A 10,604-nucleotide genomic window follows, 5' to 3' on the forward strand; every position below is an offset into this window, starting at 1 on the left:
ACTTCTGAACCATCTCTCCAATGCAGGCATTATTCTTAATAGCCAAACATATCCATGAATATACACATTTACTGTTTGTTCCCTCAAAAGAAAATAACATCAGACATACATACTTTTGCACATAACTGAACACTATGAACAGCTTATTTTGTCACTTTTAATAGTTGCATTAAATAGTTGCATGTAATTTATGCAATTACATATTTCTATATATTTATATATTCATCAACATGAGTTATAAAGGTTACTTACATTTTACAATCATAATAAACCTGGGATTGGTGGACATCTTTGAATTTCTATTTTTTTTATATTTCCATCAGATATTTTCACATTATTTGTGATAGAAAATTAAGAATGGTTTATACAATTCAACAAATCATATTACTCCATAAAAGTAGATGCCGCTCAGTCCCCAAACATGACAGTGGAGAGGAAAGTATGTCATCTGGCCAAACCCTCACAGCATGATAAAAAATAAAAGCATATCTCAGCCCAACAAATAGAGAAAAAATAAAATCAGAGAACACAGCAAAAAAAAATGTATTTTGAGAGATATAATTACCAGATGTTATTGGGGTAGAATTCTGAATGATTGTATTTTCACATTGTGAGATTAGATTATTACCAAGCATTTGGCACTGAAATTTTGCTATTTTCAAAGGTACATTTCCTAAATACTTAGAAATCTCTAGAAACTAAGCTGTCATAATGTAAAAAAAAAAAAAATTAAAGAACCAGATGTTGTCTGTGTACCCATAATGCTAGCATTTGAGGGGTAGAGGTAGAATATCAGGAGGTCAAGGTCATACTCAGCTATATAGTTCAAGTCCAGCCTGGACTACACAACAGATTATCTCAGGAAGACCTACAGAGCAGGGGAAGGGGGACAGAGTAGAAAGGAAACGAAAGCAAATTAGCTAGAAAACTGAAGCATTCAGCTGACTAAGTCTAGTTCGATGTCCTTCATCAGTCTAGCTGATGGTGGGCCTGTCATCCCAGTTTATAAGACCATATGTCTTAATGTCTGTGTTGATACTTTCCCTACAGATATGTCCTTGATGACCAATATGTCAGTTCAGTAGGAACCAAGTTTCCAGTCAAGTGGTCGGCCCCAGAGGTGTTTCACTACTTCAAATACAGCAGCAAGTCGGATGTATGGGCATTTGGTAAGGAAGTGACCACATAGCATCCTGGCCCCGTTTCTTAAGTTGGCTTCCACAACAGGAAACCGCAAGAAACAGCAACATCCATTTGAAAAAGAACCCTGAGCTTTTACAAAATTACACACACAATGTGAGAAAAGCAAGTGGTTCAAGAGGACAGTTTCCTTCCTGGGTTCAGTGTTAGGGAGTCTTATATGCTTTCCATAATTTACACCATGTTAGTATCTGCCAAGAGGCTTTTCCAGTGAAACTTCCAAACAGTTTTTGTTTTGTTTTGAAGGAGGTTTTGTTATGTAATAGAGGCTGATCTCAAACTCATGATCCTCCTGCCTCCTTAGCCTCCCCAAATCTAGGATTATAGGTATGAACCACCTCTTTTAGCCTCAAAGAGTTTTGTGAAGGAATCATTAACATTTTAAATGTTAGTTTCTTTGGAACCCCAAAGGTTGGAAGGCTTAAGTATAAACCACCAGATCTGGGCATAAGTGTAACTATGGTAACTGTTCAGGTGGGTCCCTTCAGAATGGGCAGAGTCTCTTGGTATCCCCAAGACAAGCAGCAAACCTGACTCTGCTTTCTTCAGCGCTGTGCAAGTCCTCTTTCTACTATTATAAGGAACACTTGGCAGAGTCAACTTAGATAAAAAAGTATTTCTTTTGGCTCATAGTGTTGAAGGTTCTAATCTGTGGTTCTAATCAGACCCATTGCTTAGTTTATGATGAGGGTGACAGAGACAAGGCAGAGGATGTGGCAGGAGCAAAGCTGCTCTACAGGTGACAAAGAGGAGGACAGGCCTAGAGGACATACTGGAGTCTTGCTCCACCCTTCAGGGCATATTATATGACTGCTGGGCTTCTGAAACAGTGAACATTTATCTCATTTCAGCCCATCTTCTCCCCTTGCTAAAATTAGCATTTCAGATCAGGATTTGGGAAACAAAAGTCCTGGACGCAATGTGGTACCCTGTTTCTATAAATAAAGTCACATTGGCCACAGGAGTGCCCACACATTGCCATGTTGTTTGTGCCTGATTTTGTGCCACAACAGAATAATTGCCACAGTGGGATGCAGAGTCCAAAAATCTTACCATTGCATATTTTACAGAGGTTAGAAAACCATTTTACTTTGTTAAAATACTTAGATTAAAATTTAGGCATGCCAAGACGCAGTTATAATCCCAGAGCTCGGGTACTAAAGCAGGGAGCTCATGCATTCTAGGACAGGCTGAGGAACTTAACAAGGTCATCTCTCTCAGAGCAATACAAGCTTGAGTAGTTGAGTTGGCAATATAGCTCAGAGGGGAAGCATTTGTCTTGAGTGTTCAAAGTCCCTGGGCTTGATCCTCAGTACTGAAAAAACAACCAGAGAAACAAACCAAAATCAAAAGAAGAGAAATGAAATTATGGTGATTATGATCAAAACCTCTTGGGTTATGATTCTGTCAGTTTCTTCTTTTTTAAAAGATTTATCTATCTATCTGTCTGTCTGTCTGTCTATCATCTATCTATCTATCTATCTATCTATCTATCTATCTATTATGTATATGAGTACACTGTAGCTGCTTTCAGACATTCCAAAATAGGGCATCAGATCTCATTATGGATGGTTGCTGGGATCTGAACTCAGGACCTTCAGAAGAACAGTCAGTGCTCTTAACTGCTGAGCCATCTCTCCAGCCCTGTGAGTTTCTTTAAAAAGAAAATATGATGATAGCATCATGATTATTTTCAACAACTGTCTGCTGTGTCCAGGATGAGTAAGCTAAGTTGTCACCTAGTGACAAAATACATGAAATATGACCAAGAAATATTCCATGCCCGTGTCAGACCTTAAGTGCAATTTAACTTACCACTTAACATACTTGAGATAATTTGGTAGAAGGAAATTTTAGTTAAAAGTTTATTTTTCTGTCTGAAATAATTATTAAAAAGAAGCATTCCTGTTTGGAAAGTAGAAAGAGAAGCAAATGGACACACAAAAAGGGAAGTCACTCAGACAGTGGTTTGGGGTGAAGCTTGGCCCTTGTTGTGAAGACTAGTTTCATATCTATGTATCAACTGATATGCCTGCTGAATATTATTCTTGAAATCTGAGCCCCTCATTCAATACTTACTGTTTGTATTTCGCCAAAGATAAATGGAACCTAGTTGCAGATGTTTTCTGGCTGTTTACAAATCTATTCTTAAGTAATGTACTGCTGGCATGGCTATTCAAAATGATTCAGGGCCTCTGAAAGCTCCTCTCCCTCCTCCAGTTACATCACGCAGTGCTACTGGCCTTAGAATATGTGTGCAGCCTTTCAGAAGACTGGGACTCTCTCTTTTGTGTAACTAGTTTAGAATATGTGTATAAAGGAAGAGATGCCAGAGCATGTAAGACTACTTTATTAATAGTAATTTACATAAAATCTATAGCCTGCAAGACAAAGTTTGAGATTTGAGAACAATTATATGCCTTTCTGTATATGTTGGTTGTCTACAGTTTTGAACCTGGCTGATTATTTAAAGCAGTGGTTTTCAACCTGTGGGTTGTGACCAACCTGTGGGTCACACCCCTTTTAGGAGTAAAAGGACCCTTTCCCAGGGGTTGTTAAGGTCACCAGAAAACACAGATATTTTACATTACTGTTCATAACAGTAGCAAAATTACCATTATGAAATTGCAACAAATAATTGTATGGTTGGGCATCACCACAGCATGTATTAAACTGTATTAAAGGGTTGAAGAATAAGGAAGGTTGAAAACCACTGATTTAAAGTTTTTGTCCTTGGGGAGAATGGCACCATTCCAATAGCATTTTCAATGCCCTGGTACTCTTTCAAAAGTACTGTGTGTCATATCCTACTCAATTCTTATGGAAACTATAGAAGGTGTTGTTTGGTAGGAGAACTGAGGCTGGGAGGTGTTACGGAATTGACCTGGCCTGCAAGTGGGAGACCTAGCCTTTCAAAGGCCACATCAGAGTGACCCCCACATGTTACTCTTTTGATCATCATAAACACCCCAACTTGGTGCCTTATCCTGGAGTCCACCATGGCTTCCATGACCTAGAGAATTGAGAACACTCTGAAAATGAACAGATAAAATATGAGTTCATGCTCCCAATGCAATAGCCTGGAACTTCTTCTCAAATTGCCAAAACGGTACCTGACCCATGGAAGATGGTGACAGACCAACTGTTCCACAGACAGTGAAATGGCTGTCCATTGTTTTAGCTTCACATTTCTATAAAAAGGTAACTTAACTATGTAATGAGATTGTACACAAGTGCAAAATCAGAGAGAAAGAAAAGGCAAGGACTTCATCACTCATACGTGTTGGGATGGGAGCCTACTATACAGTTTGTTGTTAGTGTGAGGCTGCATGAGACTCCAAGTGACTCCCTAAAGCAACCCATCAACCTAGGCCCCAAGCAGGTCCCCCTGCTGTTGCCAATCATAGGCTTCCTAACAAGCAGAGAGGGCTCTGAAAACAAATGTAGGAACATCTAGACTGTAGAAGAGATAACCCAAGGCCAACTTCTCCCTTTCACTAGGCCTCCTTTCCCAGAAATCCCTTGATCTGGCCAGTGGCCTTCAGGTCTTGTGATGTGAAGATCCTCCCCCAAGTCCTGGGCCTTCTGACACTAGCTCTCCTTTCTCTTCTGTCTGCTGACTGTCCTTGGATACACTACAGGGATCCTGATGTGGGAGGTGTTTAGTCTAGGGAAGCAGCCCTATGACTTATATGATAACTCTGAGGTGGTTGTGAAGGTCTCCCAGGGCCACAGACTCTACCGGCCCCAACTGGCATCAAACACTATCTACCAGATCATGTACAGCTGCTGGCATGAGGTAAATATAACCCCTGGGGAGGTTGGAAGGGTGGAGAGGGGTGAGGGCTGTAGATGAGGGTGGGGCTTCAGTGGGGATGAGAAAAAGAAAGTGCCTGCTAGAGAAAAGTTGAAAATGGACCTGGGTCATGTTTGCTTGTAATGTAAAACAACAACAACAACAGCAGCAGCAAAACAAGTCAGTGTTCTTGCTCTTTTCTTTTCTTTTTTAAATTTTTAATAGTTTTTGGTTGGTTGTGTTGGGTTGGTTTTTCAAGAGAAGGTTTCTCTGTGTAGCCCTGGGCTGTCCTAGAACTCAGCCTGTTCAAGAGGCCTTGAACTCAGAGGTTTGGCTGCCTCTGCCTCCTAACTGTTGGGTTCAACGGCATGCACAGTCACTGCCCAGCTATCTTTTGTTTTCTTTTTGGGATTATAATGTGATGTAATTATATTTAATTATAATGTATCTCCCTTGACTTTTCTCCCTCCAAATCCCTCCCTCTTTTCATTTACCCCTTACTGCTCTCCCTCAAATTCATGTCCTCTTCTTTCATTTCCTGTTATTGTATGCATGTATGTGTGTGTGTCTGTCTGTGTGTGTGTGTGTGTGTGTGTATTCCTAAATATACCTGTTCAGTCATGGAATGTTACTTATACATTACATGTATGTTTTCAGGCCTGACCTTTTGGTACTGGACAACTAATTGATGTTCTCTTCCCTGGAGAGGACTATCTCCCCTGCTCCCGGCTTTCCTCTGTTGCCCATAGTTCTGTGTGATGAGGCCTCATTCTTCACAAAAGTATGAAATCGCTCCTCTACTCAAAAATATATGACAGAGACATTTAATCTCATACAGAAATTACAAGAAAGGCCTCCTCTTTTTCTTTTTCTCCTCCTCCTCTTTCTTTTTCTCCCTCCCCTTCTTCATCCCCTACCGTATATTCTAATCTCCCAAACACTAAGGTAGAAGATAAAGGTGTTACATGAAGCAGACATATGGGCCTAAAGTGGAGGAAATTCCATCACAAATGTCTTAGGTGTTTAAATAACTAATTGATGGTGTTAGGTCTGAGGTTCCACTACTTCCTTATCTGAACTCAATTTTTTTTCTCATATGTATATATATATATACATATACATATATACACATACATACATACATACATACATACATGGTGGGGCATGTGTACACATGTGCATATGTGTGTGTGTGTGTGTGTATGTGTGTGCACGTGCGCTAAAAACATCAATATGTTTATAATTATGTACCCAAATTAAAAAGATAGAACAAAGCATGGGCTCAGAGAATGGAGAGCAGCTTCTTTGAATGCATTAGTATCTGAGATGGATCAGGAAATCTCTTCAAAATGCCATTAGTATGCCAGCAGAGATGGTGCTAAAGTGTGTCCAAGTGAGAACACCACAAGCAAAGATGTGGAAGCAGGCTTGGTGTTCTCAGCTAGAGCTGTTGTTGGAAAGGCTGAAAATAAATTTAGAGGAGTTAGTGTGATCAAGGTTCTGTACACTGAAGAAGAGGAAAACAATAAGGAGAGGGAGGGAGAGGAGGAGAGATTCAATTTTTACATGCAATGTGAAGCCACTGAAAAATTTTGAGCAATACAAAATGAAGCTTTAAAATATATATTTATTTTATTTTATTGTGACTTTATTATGCATAGCATAAACTGTAGTCCAACCATATAGTTTTTATAATGTTTATCCTGTTGTTGGAAACACCATTTACTAAAAGACTACCAAGAGATAAGGAAACACCTTAATGACAGAGAGAGACTACACTAATATTACTCTCCATTTCCCTGAGGAATAATATTGATTCATTTTTGGAGTACCTCTTCTGTGGTCTGGTCTTTCTATGCCAGCACCACAGTATTTTTATATGTTGTTATATGACAGGGTATTACATGATATCTTAATGTTATGTAGGCTAGAACCCTCATGATTTTTTTGTTCTTCATAGCTTCTGAGGCATTATGCAAATTCAAAGTCTGTAAAATAAATTCATCTAAATTAAGTGCAACTCATTCATATCTTTAAGATTGTATTTCCTTTACATTTTAACTAGAGAAATTCTATATCTCTATGGCACTGACATGTCCTCCTGTAGGACAAAGGGGACTTTTTTCTTAATATATGCTCCAGTCTACTTTTCTTTCTCCTTATTGAGGGCTACATTGTTAAGGATTTAATGTTGATATTGTTGCTATTATAAATGATGTTATGTCTTCCATCTTATCTTCTGACTGGACTTTACTTGTTAATTTTTTTACCCTACCCACATATCAAAAATCCTTTATTGTTTGGTGGGAGTCTATACCATTAGTCCTCTTGAATTTTCAAGCATATAATTTTATGTCCTATGCAAACAGTTTTCCTTTCCTAATTGTTGGGGCTGGTTTTTTTTTTTTTGTTTTGTTTTGTTTTTGTTTTGTTTTGTTTTGCTTTGCTTTGCTTTAAGGCACCCTTGCCTTATCATGAATCTTAGTAGAAAGGCCTATGGTGTTTCCACATTTCAAAAGTCATTCAGTGGGTATGGCACACATGCCTTGAATCTGACCAATTAGGAGGCAGAGGCTGAGCAAATCTTTGTGAGTTCAAGGCCAGCCTAGTTTACATAGCAAGCTCTAGGCCAGACAGGGCTACTCAATGAGACCATCTCACAAATGACATGGAATGTTATTCACATTAAGACTGAGCCATACATATTTTATATGTTGTCCATTTGTGTGTGTGTGTGTGTGTGTGTGCATTGTTTGTGAATGTAGGTATACTGATGCCGTTGTGTGCTTGTGCCTGGTATCAATGCTTACCATCCACGTTGCTTGAGAGAGAATCTCTTGTTTGCTCTTGTGCACACCATAGTTGACCTGGGTGCTTCCAGGCATTCTCCAGTCGCCACCTCCCATTTTGCTATAGGAGGGCTAGGATCACAGACTCAGGTCATACATCAGGCTTTTATGTGGGTTCTGAAGATTGGAACTTATGGGGCAAGAGCTCATACCCACTGAGTCATCTCCCAGTCCTATATTGTTTTTTTGTCATTTTAATTTTTGAGTCAGGGAATTGTGTAGCCCAGACTGGCCTCAAACTTGCTGTATACCTAAGGATAACTTTGAACATCTGATCTTCCTGCCTCTCCCTCCCCAGTTCTCAGATTACAGATGTATGCCACCAGACCTGGTTAATGTGGTGCTAGGAACTGAAGTCAGGGTGTCTTGCATTCTAGGCAAGCACTTGACCAAGTGAGCTACACCTCCAGCCCCTCTAGTGTTCTTATACATTATGCCTTTTATCATCTAACACATTGGGGTTTTCTTTTATTTAGCTTCCAGAAAAGCGCCCCACATTTCAGCAACTCCTGTCTGCTATAGAACCACTTCGGGAACAAGATAAACCATGAAGAGAAAATTCAGTGTGGTGATCAGAATGAATGTCGATGTTGACCAATACTCTCATTGTAAGGGAAGTAGAAAGACTCAGTGTAATGTAGCTAGTTCTTAATAATGATCTATGTGTTGTTTATCTGTTATATTATCTACAAAAAAGCAAGGTAGGAAACAAGATTATTTCTTTGAAATTTAGGTCAAATTGGTAATTTTGTTTGTGCTGCTTTTAATATATACTTCCAAGACTCTGGTAGCAGTTCATTTTTAGATGGCAATTTACAAATTGTACTGTATATAAAGACAGAGCAGAATTGAAAAAGGTGATTTTTTGGGAACTCCATTTTTTTCTATTGGAACTAGTGTGATAATTAAATATCTTTTCAAGAACAGGAATGTATATGTCTGCTTCTGTATGAGAAATGTCTCGGGCATTTGAATATTTGTTCTCTGTTTGTGGCACTGTTTGGGGGAGGTTAAGAGGTATATCCTTCATGGAGGAATTATGTCAATGGGACGGATTTGAGAGCTTAAGGCATCACCCTACCTGTAGTTGACTATCTCTGCTTCTTGCTTGCAGTTCAAGATGTGAGCTCTCAGAAGTCGAAGAGGTAGCTTAGTGGTTAAGAACACTGGCTTTTCTTCCAGAGGACCCAGATTCAATTCGTAGCCCCTGCACAGTGGCTTATAACTTGTCTGTGAATCCAGTCCTAGGGTATCTGATGGCCTCTTCTGGCCATCATGGGCACCATGTACACATGTGGTACACTGACATATATCCAGGCAAAGAAGAAAAATGAAGGGTTTGAGCTCTTAACATCCTGCTCTGTCTGCCATGTCTGCAAGTTGCCTTTGCCCTGCCATTTTGAACTCTAACTCTCTGGAACTAATAAGCAAAATAAACCCTTTCTTCTATAAGTTGTCTTGGTCATAGCCTAGCCTTTTATTATAGAACAGAAAAGCAACTAATACATTGTACAAATGACCTCAAAGTTAGACATGTGTGTGAGCTAAATATAGAGCTGACTACAATGCATATTCCTAGACACCACCTTAGATATTTTGATGAAGCATGTCTGAATGCAGCCCATGAGTTGGCATTTTCCTCAAGCTCCCATGCATGCTGAACTGCCCTAGGGTACTTCATTATGTGTCATGGCACTGATATATGATCTAGAACTCCATTTGATTGATACAGCTTCTGCTCCATCTCCAGACTAAAACAATGATACTTCATGTGTCATCATGTACAGTGATATAAAATAATAGTATTGAACAATGTGTTGAATAATAATATTGAGCAATGTGTTCCATCTTTCGCACGGAGCACAATTTTTTATGAAAGATGCTCAGGTAGAAATTAATACCTTCTTCCTGCACATGACCCTCCACCATGCTCCTTGACAGCATGCTCGTACTAGAATTAAGACAATCTTACTTTACAATGATGTTAAACCCTAGGAGGCTTTGGAGATTTGGGCTCATTTGAAAGATAGTTGAAGTTTCCATTTCCATCTTAAACACAGATACACAAATATTATTTTAAAGGTTTATAATTTTTATTCATGTTTATGTGTGTGTGTGTACTATATGTCTGTAGTAACCCTCTGCTCTCTATAGGCCAGAGGAGGAAATTAGATCATCTAAAAATGTAGTTAGAGATGATTGTGAGCCACAATATGGATGCTGCAAATCACATCCGGTCCTCTAGATGAGCAGCCAGTGCTCTTAAGCGCCAATGTTCTTCCTTTTACTCATACCGCCCATTTCTTTACCCACCAACAAACTCAAATGTCTCCCTTAATTATTTGTTTCTTGACCTTTTCTTAATGATTCTGTTATTTCAGCAAAGAACTGTCATGATAATGGTATTCTATTTTTAACAGATGTATGCAAATTTCAATGCATAATGAATGAATAATGAAATGTCACTTTTAAAATAGCCACCAGGACATCTATCTACACATTCATTCCATCATTTACTCTTTAATGGGTGCCAGGCTCTTTCCTACTCAAGTGGTAGGGATGGGGGTGGGAGGATCTCGTGCCAAAGCCCCTCTTTCTCTTTCTCAAAAGGCCCAGCCAGCCTTTCTGCTCTCTAGGGTTTTGCACAGCAGGGCTTTGTACCATAGACTCTCTTTTTAGAGAGACCGTTTTTATTTTATATGTATGAGTGTTTGCCCACATCCATGTCTGTGTGCCATGTGTGTGTGTCTGGTGCCCAC

The 10,604-nt window shown here is 39.3% G+C and overlaps 1 protein-coding gene across 2 annotated transcripts in view; it reads left to right on the forward strand.

Annotated features, from left to right (window-relative positions):
• Bmx (BMX non-receptor tyrosine kinase) overlaps window positions 1–10,282 on the forward strand; it is a 57,429-nt gene extending 47,147 nt beyond the window's left edge. For both annotated transcript variants that reach the window (XM_052171550.1, XM_052171549.1), the window contains 3 exons: window positions 1,051–1,169; window positions 4,842–4,999; window positions 8,322–10,282. In XM_052171550.1, coding sequence (XP_052027510.1) covers window positions 1,051–1,169; window positions 4,842–4,999; window positions 8,322–8,396 — 352 coding nt within the window. In that variant the 3' untranslated portion in view covers window positions 8,397–10,282. The remainder of the gene's footprint in view (window positions 1–1,050; window positions 1,170–4,841; window positions 5,000–8,321) is intronic.
• The last annotated feature ends 322 nt before the right edge of the window (window positions 10,283–10,604 follow it).

Source organism: Apodemus sylvaticus, chromosome X (assembly GCF_947179515.1).
Source record: "Apodemus sylvaticus chromosome X, mApoSyl1.1, whole genome shotgun sequence".
Lineage (NCBI taxonomy): Eukaryota > Metazoa > Chordata > Mammalia > Rodentia > Muridae > Apodemus > Apodemus sylvaticus.